The sequence below is a fragment of the Neofelis nebulosa genome, chromosome 4 (assembly GCF_028018385.1).
Source record: "Neofelis nebulosa isolate mNeoNeb1 chromosome 4, mNeoNeb1.pri, whole genome shotgun sequence".
Lineage (NCBI taxonomy): Eukaryota > Metazoa > Chordata > Mammalia > Carnivora > Felidae > Neofelis > Neofelis nebulosa.
Window position 1 is genome coordinate 165,516,127 of NC_080785.1, and position 17,398 is coordinate 165,533,524.

Below are 17,398 nucleotides of genomic sequence, written 5' to 3' on the forward strand. Positions count from 1 at the left end.
TACACAGTAGCTCCCGTGATCCTCGCACAGCCCCGCGAAGGGGGAGGTCCCGTTTTACGGGCAGGAGAATGAGAGATGAGCGATGAGAGAAGTTAACCTGCTCGGGGTTCCCCAGTGAGGACGTGGGAGAGCCCGGAGCCCTCTGCTCTCATCTTCCTCTGAGTTCGGGCTTCCCTCCTGGCCTTTCTCCTGGTTCACTGTTCTTCCGCTTTTCCATGGTCCTTAACTGCCTGCGTTTATGTGTCTGATGTCTGTCTCCGCCACTGGAATGTGAGCTGTTGAGGGCGGGGCCCCGTCGGTCGTGTTCTCTGCTGTGTGTTGGCCTCCAGCATGGCGATGGCTCTGGGTCAGCGCTTGTGGAATGAGTGACCGAACGGACGGGTCAGACTGATTCTGGAGGGTGGCAAGACGACTCGTGACGTGAGCAGTGAGTGTGTTGTGCGCCCCCCTACCTTTTCCAAAACCGAAGTGAAAGTCACAGAATGTAAAATCAGCCACTTGTAAGGGAACAGTTGAGTGGTGATCAGGGAATTCGGTGTTACGCAGCAGCAGCCATCGCCATGCGCTCCCGAAACATTGTCTTCAGCCCAAACCGAAAACCTGTGTGCGTTTCCCAATTGTTCCTCACGTGACCCTTCGTGCCTGGCCTCCTTCACTTAGAGTGCCATTGATGAGCTCATCCACATTGTATCGCGTGTCAGAGTGTCGTGCTTTTTCACGGCTGAATAACTTTCCGCAGCATGGCGCCGTCCATCCATTCTTCTGCTCATGGGCATTTGAGCTGTTTCCGCCTCGTGGCCGCCGCGAATCGCCTGCTGCCACGAACACGTGTGTGTGCGCTTGTTCGGTCACTGGTTTCCGGTTCCTTCGGTATCTACCCAGGAGTGGAATTGCTGGGTCAGACCGTGTTTCTGTGTTTGATTTTTTTTTTCTTTGTTTTTCCCTCTCTCCTTTTCTTAAAGTTATCTCCACGCCCGACGTCGGGCTTGAACACACAACCCTGGGATCAAGTGTCACATGCTCTTCCAGCCAAGCCAGCCAGGCAGCGCTCAATGCTCAGCTGTTTAAGGGACCACCAAACCGCTCTGTGCAGTGGCTGAATGGTTTTACGTTCCCACCAGCAGTGTATGAGGGTCCCACTTCTCCCTGCACCCTTGCTGCCACGGCCTTCCTTCTTTTTTTTTCCGTTTATTAATCTTCTCCATCCTAGCCACCCTAGAGGGTGTGAAGTGGCATCTCGTGGTTGCTTTGAGTTCCGTTTCCCAGGTGACGAGCGATGCCAAGCATCTTTTCATGCGCTCGTTGACCACTTGCCTATTTTTTGAAGAAACATCTACCCAAGTCTTTTTGCTCATTTTTTAATTGGGTAGTTTGTCTTTTTGTTGTTGAGTTGTGAGAATTTTGTGTGAATTCTGGATAGGCCCCTGTTTTTAAATGCCAACAGTGAAAGCACATTATGGGGCAGAGTGAATGGGTGACCTGAGTTCCCTGAGTTGGGAGCTTAAGTGATAAGTGATCCACGGGGATCCAGATGGTTGCCCTCTGATCACATGTTGATCCAGAAGCCATTGGGAGCTGCGGTTGGCTTATTCCTTTGGAAAGTCAACGAGAGCGTTGACTCTCCGGAGTCAACGTGGGACTCGGAGAACGTGTGGCCCCGGAGAACGTGCTAGTGCTGCCCCAGGACAGGGGACCTGGTTCAGACAGGGAAATCGGTTCCTAAGTGTCCTAGGGATGAAGAGAGTGGAGTTTTGCCGAAATGCTCCCTTTGCATCTCATGTTGTTCTGGAAGCGGCCAGACGCGTTTGAAGCCCTTCTTGTCTCAGTGAGTGAATTACGTCCCGTACTCTGGCTGTCCAGTAAAATATTTAAGCCACCCATGTAGTTAAATTGTTTTTAGTAGCCACATTAAAAAAGGCCAAAAGAGAAATGGGTGAAATTAATTTTGATAATGTGTCTTAGCCCACTATATCTAAAACATCATCTCAACATGCGATCAGTATTCTTTGTTTTGTTTTGTCTTTTAAGGTTTGTTTATTTTTGAGAGTGCGAGTAGGGAAGGGGCAGAGAGAAGGGGGGTGGGTGGACAGCAGATCTGAAGTGGGCTCTGTGCCGGCATCAGCGAGCCCAATGTGGGTCTCGAACTCATGAGCTGTGAGATCATAACCTGAGCCGAAGTGTGACAGTCAACTGACTGAGCCACCCAGTCACCCCAAACACATAATCAGTATTCTTAAATCCCTGAGATATTTTGTATTCTTTTTTCATACAACCCTTTAAAATTTGGTGTGTGTGTTATAGTTACTGAATCATCTCAATTTGGACGCTAAATTTTATCAGAAAGATTTTTTAAAAGTTTATTTATTTTAAGAGAGAGTGTGCATGTGCACGAGCGGGGAAGGGGCAGAGAAAGAGGGAGAGAGAAAATCCCAGCCAGGCTCCATGCTGTCAGCGCAGAGCCTAGCACAGAGCTCAATCCCATGAACTGTGAGATCACGGCCTGAGCCGAAATCTAGAATCGAACGCTCACCCGACTGAGCCACGCAGGTGCCCCTATTCAGAAAGACTTGGTCTGTATTTAGATTCCATAAAATTCACATTCAAAGAAAGAAGCAGATTCACAAACTCAGGTTGCTCCAAACATACATAAAGATCTTTCACTAACAAGCGAGCAGGGACTGTCTCATCATCCGGATTTTTTTTTATAACTTTTAATTTTGAAGTAATTTGCAGAGCTGCAGAGGTTGTACAAAGAGTTCTCATGTACCTCACACCCAGCTTCCCCTCATATTAACATTTTCCACAACCATGGCACACAATATTAATTTGAATTTACAGACTTTTATTAACAGAGTTTATTTGGATTTCCCCATTTCTTAGTGTTCTTTTTCTGTTCTAGAATCTATTCAGGATCCTACGTTGCATGTAGCATCATGCCTCTTTTTCTCCTTCATTCTGTGACAAGTCCTCTGCTTTTGCTGGTCTTTTATGATCTTGACATTTTAATAATATTAAATTCTATTCAAAAATTAAAAATAAATAAAAAATAAAAATATGCTAGCCTAGCATTTTGGAGAGTGCCCCTCAGCTTGGCTTGTGTGGTGTTGCCTCGTGATTAGGTGGGGTTACATACTCTGCTACTTATTAGAAGCAAGTCCAGTCCAGGCCACACTCAGGCGGAGAGAAATTCAGCTTGGTATCCTGGCGGTGGTGGTTCAGACCACCGTAGTGACATTGTTACAGCCGTTTGGGGGAGATTCTTTGCAACTGTGCGGATAACCTGTTTCTTTTCCAAGTGTCATCCCAACCTTTTCAAGTTCAGCATCCATCAGGGGTGTTCTGTGGGGATTTCTGTTTCCTTTATTTCTGAATTTATTAATTGGAATTTTTCTGTAAGGAAGAGTTGTCCCTTATCCCCCATTTACAGATTTATTCACTCATTCATTTATTTCAGTGTGGATTCGTGGATATTTGGGTTTTTTCCTTTGGATTATAATCGAGTCCCATTGTTATTCAAACTGTTCTTGTGGCCACTGGGACCTCCCTCAGGCGGGCCCCTGTGCCCTTTCATTATGTTCCCATCATGGTTTTCGGGGTGCTTTCTCACTTTCAGGCACCACAGGCTCATCCTGGGTCTCCCTGCCCCAGCCCTAGAATCAGCCATCTCTAAAGGAGTCCTGGTCCCTTTTATTAAAGAATGGTCTGTAAAAGCCAAGATCTGGGAGTGAAGTGTGCTTTTCGCTGCTGTGATATCACTGCGTTTGGGCCTCTCCAGGGACAGAGCTGGGAAATGCACGCATTTTACAGTTGACCCTTGAACAGCACGGGTTTGAGCTGTGTGGGTCCACTTCTGTGTGGATTGTTTTTAATAAATAACAGTACCGTAAATGTGCTTTTTAATGATTTTTTAAATAACATTTTCTTTTTCTAGCTTAATTTATTGTTAAAGAATATAGTATATGGGACGCCTGAGTGGCTCAGTCGGTTGGGTGTCCCACTTGATTTCAGCTCAGGTTATGCTCTCACAGTTGATGAGTTCGGGCCCTGTGTCGGGCTCTGTGCTGGCAGCATGGAGCCTACTTGGGATTCTCTCTCCCTTCCTCCTTCTCTCTCTCTGCCCCTTCCCCATTTGCTCTGTCTCTTAAAATAAATAAACATTAAAAAATAAAGAATACAGGATATTACAATACAGCATACAAAATATGTGTTTATCCTCCTTATGTTATTGATAAGGCTCCCATCAACAGTAGACTGTTGGTAGTTAGTTTAGGGGGAGTCAAAAGTTCCTAGGCAGGTTTTTGACTGCCGGGGGGGGGGGGGGGGTGGTGGGAGGAGTTCGGCGCCCTGACTCCCGCATTGTTCAAGGGTCACCTGTGCTCACCACCCCCGCCTGCGTCACTTCTGCGTCTGTGTGACATCACAGCGAACCTCGGTTCATACCGGGGCCTTCACCTCCAGTCCCGCACCAACGAGTTTCTTCTAGCATTCCTCCATTGCTAATTCTAACTTTCTCCGAAGGGAGAAACCCGACCCTCATTATCTACCATATATTTGCTTATTGTTGAACTCCAGTGGGCTGGGAAAGCAGTTTCCGAATTGCTGACCAGGACTCCTGGAAGAGGTACGTTTACCAGCTTGAGTACAGTGTTTGTGTGTAATTCTTCCTGTCTTCGGCCTTCTGCTGCGTGGCTCAAACACACTGCTGCTTCCCACATCCTCGCCGATGCGGTTCTGTCTTACGTTTGGAATACGGCAAGGCTCGTTGGTCACAGCCTATGTTGCACCTTGGGCCCCCTGCCCCTGCCCAGCTGTCCATCCTTATTGTTTCGGTTTGTTTTCGGTGAAATTCACACCGGGTCTTGACATGCAGCCATCATCTACCGGAACAGTGCAGAACGGTGCTGTCCTCCCCCGTGGCCCCCCACGCCACCCCTTTGAAGTCAGCCCCCTGCCCCCACAGTCCCTTGTGACCACTCATCCGTTTCGCATCCCTGTAGTTTTGCCTTTTCCAGATTGCCGTGTAAACAGAACCGTCCAGTACGTAGCCCTTGGTGTCTGGGTTCCCTCACTTTGCAGAACTTAAGATTCACCCGCGTCATTGCCTGAGTGAGCGGCTCATTCCTTTTTACCATGTGGACGCCCTATGGTCCGCTTACCCGTCTGCCAGGTGAAGGACGTCTCGGTTGTTCCCGGTTCTGGGTGATCGTGAGCAAGGTCTCCCTGAACGTTTGCGTCCACGTTTTTGTGTGAACATAGGTTTTGGGCGCACGGGGGTCATGGTCCCAGCTCACGTGGGACGGCTGGTCGCACAGAGCAGGCGTGTCTCGGGGCTCCACCGGTGCCCTCGCCTGGGCTGAGCATGGGCGCTAGTCTCTGCTTTCCGCGTGGGTGGTGCCGTCCTGCCTCTCTTTTTAAAACATAGCTTTATGGATTTGTAAGTCACAGAGCATACAGTCCATCGCTTTAAAGTGTACACAGCATTGCTTTTAGTGTTTGCGGAGTAGTGCAGCCGTCACCACCAATTCCAGAACACTCCATCCAAAGAGAAACTCTGTCCCCGTTAGCAGTCACTCCTCATCCTCCCTCCCTCCTTGGCAAACATTGGTTTACTTTTTATCCGTAGATTTGCCTGTTTGGAACCTTGCACGGAAGTGGAGTCACGCGCGGTCTGTGGCCTCTTCTGACTGGCATCTTTTATCCGGCCTGTTCTCGGAGCTCATCCCCACTGTAGCACACCTCAGTGCCTCAGTCCTTACGGCTGGATGTACTCCACTGTATGGATGGACTAGGTTGTGTTTATCTGTTCGCACTGTTAGCAATTCTGTGCACAAGTTTTTGCACAGGTAAATGTTTGCACTTCTTTGGGGCATATACGTAGGAGTAGAATTGCTGGATCCTAAGGTAATTCTGTTTAATTTTTTTTAATGTATTTTAAGTTTATTTATTTTGAGAGAGAGAGAGAGAGAGCAGGGGAGGGGCAGAGAGAGAGAGAGAATCCCAAGCAGGCTCTGCTCTGTCAGCTCAGAGCCCAACGTGGGGCTCGATCCCACGACCCTGGGATCATGACCCGAGCCGAAATCCAGAGTCGGATGCCCAACTGCCTGAACCGTCCAGGCGCCCTTCTGTGTAATGTTTTGAGGACCCGCCATGCCTTTTTCCGCAGCAACTGCACCAGCTTACGTTCCCACCAGAGATGAATGGAGTCCTAGTTTCTCCCCATCCTCACCGACACTTCCTGTCTTTTTGGTTCCAGCCATCCTAGTGGGTGTAAACTAGTAAGTTCTCATTAAGTTTCGATTTGCACTCGCCTGCTGGCTGATGACACCGAGCATCTTTTCATGTGTTTGCAATTCATATAGTTCCCATGGTGAAGTGTTTTGAACTTTAGAGGGGCTTTTTAAAAAATTGGGTTAGCTTCATTATTGTTGAGTTTTAAGGGTTCTTAATGTGCTCTGGATACAAGTATCTTTATCTTAATACTGCAAGGGCATTACGGCAGACTCGGTCAGAGAGAGCTGGGGGATGCGTAGGGAAAGGCTTCCCTTAGGAAGCCAGACTTACTCTGAGGCTTGTGAGTGGGTAGGAGTCAGTGGGGTGGAAAGGACCGGGAGACCCCCCTCCAGGCTGAAAGCGGCAGCACGGTGGGGTGGAGCGTCAGGGGCACTTGGGTTCGGAGGGGAGTCTGGGGTCAACTCAACCCGGGTACACTGGGGAGCCACTGGAGTGTGCCAGCCGGGAGTAGGAGGTGTCACTTGCTTATAAAAAGGCCTCCCAGGCCTTTAGGGAGTGGGTGTGCCATCAGGGCCTCAGTGAAGCGTCAGTCCTTCCGATCCCTCTGGCCACGGCTCCAGAATCCCCAGCAAAGTGCCCGTCTCATGCCCGTTCCGGACTGTTTTGTGGCGGCACAGTCACATTACAAAGCAGATGTGGTCCAGCCTTTCCCGGAAGTAATTCAGTGGCTGCCAAACAGGAAGTGCTTGTCTTCGTCCCAGAGGCAGGCGTTGGGGACAGAGGGCGGACACCTGCAGTGTCTCCGTGGGAGGGAGGCTCCGGGGCTTGGTCCTGGGCATGATGAGCAGGTGCTGGGGTGGGACTTGGGGGGCTGCTGCCCCTCCCTGAGCACGTGGCCCTTGAGGACGTGGCCTGTGCCCTTCCCTCATACCCCTTCCTCTCTGGGCTAGGGCCAGCTCTCGCGGGTTCCTTCAGCTGTGCCAGTTGGTGACCCCGCAGTTTGCCTGCTCATGTCCGAGGCAGATCGACCTTGGCGTGGAGTTGTTTTGGTTTGGTTCTGAGTCATCAGCTGAGGCCAGCATTATTAGCTGGACCCTAGCTGTTCTAGATTTAAGGCATCGTTTGATGTGCTTTCATTTTCCTTGGGAATTGTCTTAGATCTGGTTTTTCCGTTTTCAAATTCAAGCTGGTTCCTATTGGCAAAACTGAGAGGAGAGAAGAGAATTCAGTTGTGAAATGGGAGCGAGTTTTCCTACGCCCAAAGCCACTGCTCTTTTCATTTCTCAAGCTCCACCTGCGTGGGGCCCGCCTGCGCCCTGTGGGTGTTTGTCAGGGAGGGAACACTGGCCCGGACGCATTTGGGTTTTGAACGTGCAGCTCCACCGTTTCGTGGTGAGATGTGCCGTCACTGTGATCACACTCTCTGGTCCGGGAGGAGGAAAAGAAACGTACTAGGTGTGTGTGCTGACTGGAAGAGAAAGCCCGATTTTCAGAAGTGGTAAAGTGCGAGCGAGTTCATTTTGGTTACTGGCTGCTAGGGCTACACATCCTCCCTGCCCTCGTCTCCACCCCCACCCCCACCCCCACCCCCACAACAGGCTATTATTGGACAGTGAGTCCTGGCCTTCCCTGACCCTCCTGGGCTTTACTCAGATGCTAGTATCTGAGGTCACAGGAAGGGCATTTTGGTACATTTTATTAGGGAGTTTGTGTGGCTTTATTTGGAAGGGTTTGTTTTCTTTTAAAGTAAGTTAAAACAGTGCTTGCCAGCTTCTGTGTAAGCCCTCAGAGGCATCTTCCTGGACACATCCTGGCCGACTTCTGTTTTGGGGCGACAGCTCTGTAGGCACTATGGTAGGACTGGCGACAAGCTGGCGGGCAGTCCCAGGGCCAACGAGTCCTGTGCTCTCCCGCCCCTCCCCGTCTCTGGAGTGGAAAGGGCCCTGGCCTGCAAACGCCCTCTCGCGTAGGGCCAGGCTCGGCTTTGCCCACCTGCCCTGTTTCAGTTGAGACTTGGTGGGCGAAAGTGTGCCTTGAGTGATTGGGTGGGGAACCCACATGCTCCCCACCCGGCTTGCCCCTTCTAGAGTCGCCACCGTCTTGGCCCCTTGGCCACGGCCTGGGTGGGCTTTCGGGGGCTCCCCAGGGCTCCCCCAGGGCTCCCCAGAGCCCCCTGTGGAGCTGGCTGCTGGTGGCTCCTCTGCAGGGGGACAGTTGGTTGGTCGATGCAGCCGAGGGGGCTGACCCTCACTGGGGGATCGCTGAGGAGCCAGAACGGGAGGGACGTTGTGCCGGGAGACCTGGGGAAAGGTCAGGGGGCTGCTGAGTTGTGACAGGCCGCATGGATGCCAGCTGTGCGGCTTGGGTTGTCGTTCCCTGCAGCATCCTTCTGTTCCTCCGTGTGGGACCCCAGAAACACCTGTATTTCCTAGAGGGCGGTGTCTGGAGAGGGGCAGAGAAGCACCTCGAAAGAGCAGATGTGCTCAAGAAAAGGCTCAGCCTTACCCTGGGTCACCAGGAGGGACAGTCGACCCTCCTACTTGGCTCTCCCACCAGTGCCTTCTCCTGGGCTCCTGGAGAAGGGAGTGGAAGAATCGGCCTGGGGTCAGCTTCCCCCAGAATCTCTCCTGACTGATTAATGTGTTTCCTGTGAAGATGGGAGTCACATAACTGAGTCACTTGTGCTGCCGCCCCCCCAAAGTGAGGGTGGGGCACAGATGAGTAGGGTGGGACAGGCCGTAATGTCAACATTAGCACAGTCCTGCGCTCGCTCAGGGCCAAGCTGTGGGCTCCCCCAGCCTCGGTTCTGACTGAGACAGGTTGTCCTGTGTTAGTCGTGGCTGAGCAGTTTCGGGGGAGGGTGGGCGGGGTCCCGGACTGGCCGGAGCCACGGTCATTTCTCCCTCCTTTGTGCCTCCAGAACCCTGTGGTGTTCTTTCCTCCTCTCGTCGATGCTCAGAGAGGTGGGGTGGCTTGTCCAGGGTCACACAGGAAGTCAGAGCTGCTTTGGCACGCAGGAGGTCTTGGGCCTAGAAGTCCATGGTTTTCAGCCCTCATTGCACTGTTTTCCTTAAGCCTTTTAAAGTCATTTTTCTGCATCTTACTGCAGGGGGGATGTGTGTGGCAGGCTAGGAATTGGAGTCCTCTCTCCAGTCTGTTCCCTTGAAGTTACCAACGTAAGCAATTAGTGAAGTCCTTCCACAAACAGGTTTTTTCCTATGGGGTGTGTGCGTGTGCATGTGTGTGTGTGCGTGAGTGTGAGAGAGAGAGAGAGAGAGAGAGAGAGAGAGAGAGAGAGAGAGAGGGAGGGAGGGAGAGAGGGAGGGAGGGAGGGAAGAAATCTCTGTGGACTTCCCACATCAGTACCCATAGCTTGACCTCGTTCTTTACGACAGCTGTGTGGCATTCCCCTTAGCTTAGACCGGCCGTAACGTCCCTGACTTTTCCTGTTGAGGGACACCGGGCATCTCTAGGCCTCTCACTTCAGGAATGCCTCAGTGACCCTCCTTGAACATCTGGAATCTTGGAAGTGGGCTTGTAGGTCTGGTGGCGTTTGCTTTCCAACATAGGTTCTCCACGGCGCCTCCCTGGCTGTCTTTACTGGACAGTGGGCAGTGTCTCCTGTCGCCCTGGCAGCAGTCCCTGTGGGCTCACCATGGGGAGCCAAGGGCTGGGCGTGGCAGAGCTGCGTCCACAGGAAGATGCCACAGGCTGTGATGCATGGACTCGAGCGCCTGGCCTTTGTGGGTTCCGTGTGGCCTTGGCAAATGATTAAAGGCCACTGAAGCTCAGTTTCCTGTCCTGACGTCTGGCGAGAGCAGCGGCTCACTCCCGGAGCATTTGTGAGGATGACAGAAGGTGCTGGGTAAAGCCTGTGGTGCTGCGCCTGGCCCCAGGGAGGACTCGCTGAGTCGTGCCGCCGGCCGCCTGAAGCAGAGGGCGGGGCATTCACCCGGTGGTCAAAGAGGACCCCAGGGGTGGAGGGGTTCGTTGGTCTTCTCTGTGCTCCATGAGGGGCCCTGTCTGTATGCTAAAGTCTTTTAATACTGGGGCGCCTGAGGGCGCTCAGCTGGCCAAACGTCCGACCTCGGCTCAGGTCATGTCTCGCCATTCGTGGTTCGAGCCCCGCGTCAGGCTCTGTGCTAACAGCCCGGAGCCCGGAGCCTGCGTTGGATTCTGCGTCTCCCTCTCCCTCTGCCCCTCCCCCCACTCACGCTGTCTCTCTTTCTCAAAAATAAATAAACATTAAAAAAAAGTCTCAGTACAGGAAACTTAAAATATATGCGGAAGTGGAGAGTAGCGAACCACCCCACACCAGCACTTACTTGAGTACAGTGCCCGTTTCGTCTTTGGCCGTGGGATTATTTTTTGAACAAAAATTTTTTTTAACGTTTGTTTATTTTTGAGACAGAGCGTGAACGGGGGAGGGTCAGAGAGCGAGGGAGACACAGAATCGGAAGCAGGCTCCAGGCTCCGAGCCGTCAGCACAGAGCCCGACGCGGGGCTCGAACCTGTGAACCGCAAGATCATGACCTGAGCCGAAGTCGGTCGCTCAACCGACTGAGCCCCCCAGGTGCCCCGGGATTATTTTGAAACAAGTCCACGACATCCTCTCTTTTAATTCGAAAGTATTTCAGTCTGTGTGTATGAAAGATAAGAGTCTTGTAAAAGTGACCTAACTGCGGTATCATCACGTTGGAAATTAATAAATTAATAATTCTCAATATCAAGTATCCAATGTCAGAGCTTTCGTGTGATCACACATATATATATTTTAATAACTTGTTCACATCAGGATTCAGACAAGGTCGGTGCCTCGCAATTGGTTGCTGCATTTCTTAAGCTTCTTTAAGTCTTTTCTTTCTCTGCCTTGCCAAGCATTCTGCACAGCTGTATGGTTTGCCCCGCTGGGATGTTGCTGACAGCAGCCCTGTAAATTGGCAGTTAGATACAGGGCCACGATCAGATTCAGGTTTAACTGTGTTTGAATCCAGGGCCTTCTAACAGGGCGGTGGCAGGCAGGCCCCTAGAAGGAAGTGTGGGCAGGGCCAAGATGACAAGGACCTGCCCCGAGGTCGTCCTCAGCTAGTGAGTTCTGGAACCCCGGGGGAGTGAGGGCCAGCTCCTCTTCTGGTCGCACACAGGGTCCTCCGGGGCTAGCTCTGCCGGCTGCAGAAGAGGGCGGGGCCCTGGGGACAGCTCTGGGGAGGGTCCCGGGTGCTGGAGAGGCAGCAGCAGAAGCCGCAGGCGTGGGCGGCTGGCCCCAGGGCTGTGGGCCCATGCCCCCAGGGCTCCTGTGACCTGGACTGCCCAAAAGCTGTGGACAGGTCCACGCGCCATCAGCTCTGGGCGCTGGCACCAGTTTGGCCAGTTCTTCTGGGTCTTAGTTTGCTGAGTCTGGAGAGAGACGCTGGCCTGCGGCCAGTATCCTGGGCGGTGGGTGGCCACCCGTGGCCTGGGCCAAGACCATCTGGGGCCGGCTTCAGCTGCCTTTGCTGAGAGAGACCCTCCACACGTAGGCAGGGTCTGGCTGGAAGGACAGGGATGTTACTCCTGGGACTGTGGGCCCAGCACACCTTGAACTTGGTTACTCCTCAGTGAACATGCTGAGGCTCTTGGAGGCATTTCCTCGCTGCCTGTGCCTCCCGAGAAGGAGGCTGGTTTCCCGGGGAGGGGGCGTCACCCTTTTGGAAGTTCCTAAGCTGCAGCGGGCTGAGGTCTTACCAGAGGGAGCTCTGATCAGCCGTCGTCAGCGTGCTGTGACGTACACGTCAGCTGCCAGCCGCCGATCCCGGGTCAGTAGAGCAGGACACCCTCTGGGCACTCGGGGGAGGGCCCCTGCCCAGCCCAGATGCTGCGTGCCCAGCTCTGGGGAGTCGTAAGCATCCCTCCCGCTTTCCTCCGAGGGCCACGGCTTCCAGAGAGTACCGCCCACCCTGAGTGAGTCCTGGCTTACCGCTGACCAGCTAGCCGCGTGGCACCAAGCAGGTTACCTGCGTTTCAGCTTCTTCATCTGTGAAATGGGGCCAGTGAGAGAACTTGTGCTTCGTTCGGGCTGGGACACAGTCATACATGTCAAGTGCTTAGAAAAAGTGCCCGGCCGTGATAAATGTCGGGCACCCCCGCTCGGCACCAGGCCTTTGTCTTCTCTCCACACCTTGAGTGCAGGATACGGGGCAGCCTTTCAGTGTGCCTGGGAGCTCCCATTTTCCTGCTGGGGAGTCCTGTGGCTTCAGTTACCGTCTGTCTGTGGGTGTCCCAGGTAACCTCTTGCAGCCTGGATCTCTTTCTGATAAAAGCAACAGCTTCCCTGATCACTGAGACAGTCAGCTGCTTTGTCTCATCAAATACTCCCCCTCGTAGTTGAACAAACCGAGGCTTAGGAGGACAGGCCTTGTGACCAAGGCCACGTGGCCAGTGAGAAGCGAGCCCCCGGCCCAGTCTGACCCTGTGCTCGCAGGGTCGTCCGAAGGTCGCTCACCTCCTGCTGGTGACCCGGAGGCCCCAAGCCACCCTCCCCTCCCTGACACGTCGTTCCCTTCGCCGAGTTCCTCCGCCAAGCGCGTGGCTTCGTGGCACTGTGTCCACTCACAGAAATTTCAGGAAACGACGAGACATCTATCGAGGTGGTCGGAGTGCTGTGGCAAGCCCCCCCCGTGGCCATCCCCTGGTTCCAGCACTTACCGCCTCTGACCTGCCACTTTCCTGCCGGTGTCATTTTGGAGCACGCCCCACACATCGTCACTTCCCGTGTCACTGTTTCAGAACGTGTCTCTAAGAGATGGGGACTGCTTTTCAATAAAATATCAGTGTCAGAACCTACACGTTGACCATCCCTTCACACCCGAGGGATTTTGTGAAAAGTTTGTTTTTCCGTTTGAATCGGGATGTGGACACGACCACCGTGTTGCGGCTCACGTGTTGGTAAAAGGGGCGGAGACGGGGAGTCTCCCTCTCCCGTTGCTCTTTTCTGCAGTTGACTTGTTGAGGAAACCAGGCCACTTGCCCTGTGGAGTTGGTATCGCCGGCATTTCGTGGCTGTCGGGCCGCGGCGTTCGTTATTGAGCAGCATCCTCCGCTGCGTCTGTTCCCCGGGTTCACTCGAACCGGCATCTGGAGGTGAAGTCCTCCCCGGAAGGTGACGCATCGGTCTCATCTGTGGCCTGTGTGATGCTGGCCACAGTTGACGGACGGCTCCCCAGTCACTGACCCGCTAGGAGGTACAGAGCAGTGGTGCCCACGTCAGCTGGAGTGACCCACGTGGTCTGCCTCTCGTAGCTTCTGTGTTGACCTAGCGGAACAGGACAGATGTCTGATACGGTTTTCTTGTTTTGTTTTGTTTTGTTTTGTTTTGTTTTGTTTTGTTTTGTTTTGTTTTGTTTTTGGCTTCCTTTATCTGCCAGGTTCAAACCTCGCCCCCAGTGGTGGTGTCCTGCAGGCCAGAGGGTGTTGGCTTCCTGGGATGCAGATCTGGGCTCTTTCTTTCTTTCTTTCTTTCTTTCTTTCTTTCTTTCTTTCTTTCTTTCTTTCTTTCTTTCTTTCTTTTTCTTTCTTTCTTTCTTTCTTTCTTTCTTTCTTTCTTTCTTTCTCCCTCTTTCTTTTTTTCTCTTCCTTCCTTCCTCTTCCTTCCTTCCTTCCCCTTCCTTCCTTCCTTCCTTCCTTCCTTCCTTCCTTCCTCTTTTAAGTTTATTTATTTTGAGAGAGACAGCATGAGTGGGAGAGGGGCAGAGAGAGGGAGAGAGAGAATCCCCAGCAGGCTCCATGCTGCCAGTGCAGAGCCTGATGTGGGGCTCAAACCCACAAAGCCGTGAGAGCGTGACCTGAGCTGAAACCAAGAGCCAGACACTTAACCAATTGAGCCACCCAGGTGCCTGTGGGCTTGCTCTTGCTGAGCCCAGAACGCCCTGTAGACACCTCTGCCTCCAGGATGTGGCCAAGGTCCATCTTTCCGGTCACCTACTGCCACCACGGTCCCCCCTCCCCTCCCAGCTGTGGCCATGTGGACTCGCAGGGCTCCGGAAGGACACTGTGGGCTGTGGGGCTTCTCCTCACCCCCTTCCTTCCCTGATCAACTCATAGCCACTCTCCACACCTGGCACAGCCTCCCCGGGGCCTTCCCGACCCCTACCCACCCACACTGTTGGGTCACACCCCACTCTTGTCCATCTTAGTGTTTCAGTCTTTTGACAGAAATGGAGTGTCTTCCCTAGGCCAGCACCTGAGTGCAGGACCAGGGTCCCCACAGCCCCTGCCTCCAGTGGGTTCCCAGTTTGGTGGGGAGACATACCCACTGTGACAAGTGCCTCCGTTAGGTTGGGCACAAAACAGTGCAGGCACAGAGGAGGGGGTCAGCTGCATTTGGGGGCTTTATGGGGGCCCTTTCTCTTCTTCAACAAGACGTCGGAAAGCAGCCGGCCGGTGTTCGTGGCCCAGAGATCCTCGCGGCTTCCCTGCATGCTCTTCCGGGATTGCTGAGCTCCCGACTAGGTAGGGAGAAGAGATGCTGGGCCTTTTTTCTTGTGCTTCGTGTGTGACTTGGGAAGGAAAGCTGTCCCTAGGCTGCCCTCCACTCCACCTCATCACTCAGAGCAGGTCACGTGTCTGCCTTGCGCCAGGAGAAGGCTTGCCAGGTGTGGTTTAGATGGGACCAGCCGGGGTAGAAACCACTCTTGCTGATCCCAAGGGCTGCTGGGGAGGAGGGGCGAGGCCAGTGTCCCCTCCCTGGTTGGCACTGGCTTGGGAAGGCCTGTTTGCTTGTCTTCCCTGCACCAGGCTCAAGGCTCCCAAAAGGCAGCGTCTGCAACTCTTTTACTTGACAGGTGTGCCTTCTACCTTTGTGGCCTGAACGCAGGGCACAGCGGGGCCCCACTGGTGTCCCCTCTGTCCAGAAGCAGGCTCGGGGCCAGTCAGGTCCCCACTCCCACGCGCTGCCCGTTCATCAGAGCTCAGAAAGGCCCACAGGGCTCACATGGCTCCTATAAACCATGGCGCTGGCTGTGGAGACTGAGGGGGAAGGCTGGGGTGGCCTGGGGCCCTGGCTGCAGTTGGAGCGGGGGGAATGTAGGCTCAGCCCCCGTCTCTGCCCCCTTCTCTCCCGGGGCTGTGGCCCGGCCGGTCTGGGTGGAAGGAAGAGGGCATGTGCACGGAGCCCCCCTTCTTCACACCCCTGACTGCCGGGTCCTGGGTCTCCTCCCAGCTGCCGAGAGCTCCTCACCAGCAACCTGCACCCCTGGGCTTCTCTCCTGCTGGAGGGCTTGTAAAGCAATTGCGTATAATTCACATACCAGGAAATTCCCTTTGAAAGCATACAAATTCAGTGGTTTTAGGGTATTCACAGTGTTGTGCAGCCATCACAGTTTTCTAATTCTAGAACATTCCCTGTTCCCAGGAAGCAACTGTGTCCCCATCAGTAGTCTTCCCCCAGGCCTCAGCACCCACGAACCCCCTTCCTGTCCGTGGATGAGCCTGTTCTGGACGTTTCACACACGCGGACTCACACCCTGCATGGCCTCTCGTGTCTGGTTCCCTCCGTGAGCGTCGCGTGTTCAGGGTCCGTCCGCGGGGCGGCGGGTGTGGGTGCCGGGGTCCTGCCCGCGGCTGTGATACTGCATTGTGTGGAGGGACCTCACTGTGTGTGTCCCTTCATCTGTTGGACACTTGGATCGCTTCCAGTTTTGAGTCTAGAGAAATGCTGTTCTGTGGACATAGACGTACAAGTGTTTGCGTGAATGTATGTTTTCACTTCTCGGCCGTATGTGAGGAGGGATACGTGGGTCGCATAGTTACTCAGTGTTGGATGTCTTGAGGAACCCCTGGACAGCTTTCCAGAGTGACCGCATTGGCAGTTGTGCGTTCCAGCCGCCGTGCCCAAGGGCACCATTTTCTCCTCACTACCACTTGCCGTTTTCCATTTTTAAAGTAATTGCTGGCCTCGTAGGTGTGAGGGGCTATGTTGTGGTTTTGATTTGCGGCTCCCTAGTCATTAGTGATGTTGAACATCTCTTCGTGTGCTTGCTGGCCATCTGGATGTCTCTGGAGACATTTCCCTTCCAGGAAGGGAGCAGGGGCTGGAGGCCCTAGAATCAGGGGCCTCAGAGTCGGATGAGATCTTAGCACTGCCACCCAGCAGTGTCTTCAGGCCTCAGTCTCTCCATTTGTTGACGGGGGCCACGAGGGTTGCAGGGGAAGGTGTGCGCCAGGCTGCACGTGCCATCAGCAGGAATGTTTCCATTGACCGTCTGAGAACATCGCTCTCGATCTGTGCTTCTGTTGTGGAGGCTGCTTTGCTGGGTCCAGTGCAAATAGGAAGTTGACTTCTTTCGGATAACGGAATGGATGAGAAGGAGGCACACGAGAGGGAAGCAGATAAGGGACCGGGAGAGAGAAACGGAGGCCTCTCGGAGGGCAAAGAAGGGCAGGGGCCGGTGGCGGGGAGCGTGCCTCGTGGCTGTCCCTGCAGCCTCCTGCCCGCCCTTCTGCGTGGCTGTGAGATGAACTTCCTTGTTTTCTTTGTTTAAGGAGGAGCCCAGGAAGGTTTGCTTCACCTATGACCTGTTCCTGAACCTGGAGGGCAACCCGCCCGTGAACCACTTGCGCTGTGAGAAGCTCACCTTCAACAATCCCACCATTGAGTTCCGGTACAAGCTCCTGATGGCTGGCGGGGTGAGTGTGCCCCTGCGCAGATGGATGCTGGGGACGCGCTGGCTGCTCGGTCGTGACTCCCACGTGGCTCCTGACGTTGAGCAGCTTGGTGCCGGGGGTACCTCGGGCTCTTCCGGGCACGTGTCTCCGGCCTTGGCCGGGTGCCCGAGACTCAGAGGTGCAGTTTGCGTCGGTGGCCCCCGGCAGCACCGTGGGACCCGGGTGCCCCGAGCCTGTGCTGGGGCGTTGTCGCTGTGAGTGACCGGTCGCTAGTTATCCCCATAGTTTCCTGGTTGACTGTGGTTAATTAGCATCTTCCTTCATGGGAAGGAGGGGTGGGAGGAGTGGGCGTGAGGCCAGTCTGTCAGCGTGGCGAGGCGTGGGAGCCAGCTGTTAACCGGATTGGCAAGGCTGTGCCGGGGCTGCGTCATCGGGGGGAACAGCAGTGGCTCTCCATGGGGTTCCCTGATGATGCGCGTGGCCTGGCAGTTTTGTCCTAGTGAAGCCAGACAAGCGGCAGCTCTCC

General features: G+C 53.9%; 1 protein-coding gene across 2 annotated transcripts in view; it reads left to right on the forward strand.

Moving 5' to 3' along the window:
* Positions 1-17,398, forward strand: part of MLLT1 (MLLT1 super elongation complex subunit) — a 68,159-nt gene that overhangs the window by 29,913 nt on the left and 20,848 nt on the right. For both annotated transcript variants that reach the window (XM_058728283.1, XM_058728282.1), the window contains exon 4: positions 16,750-16,893. In XM_058728283.1, coding sequence (XP_058584266.1) covers positions 16,750-16,893 — 144 coding nt within the window. The remainder of the gene's footprint in view (positions 1-16,749; positions 16,894-17,398) is intronic.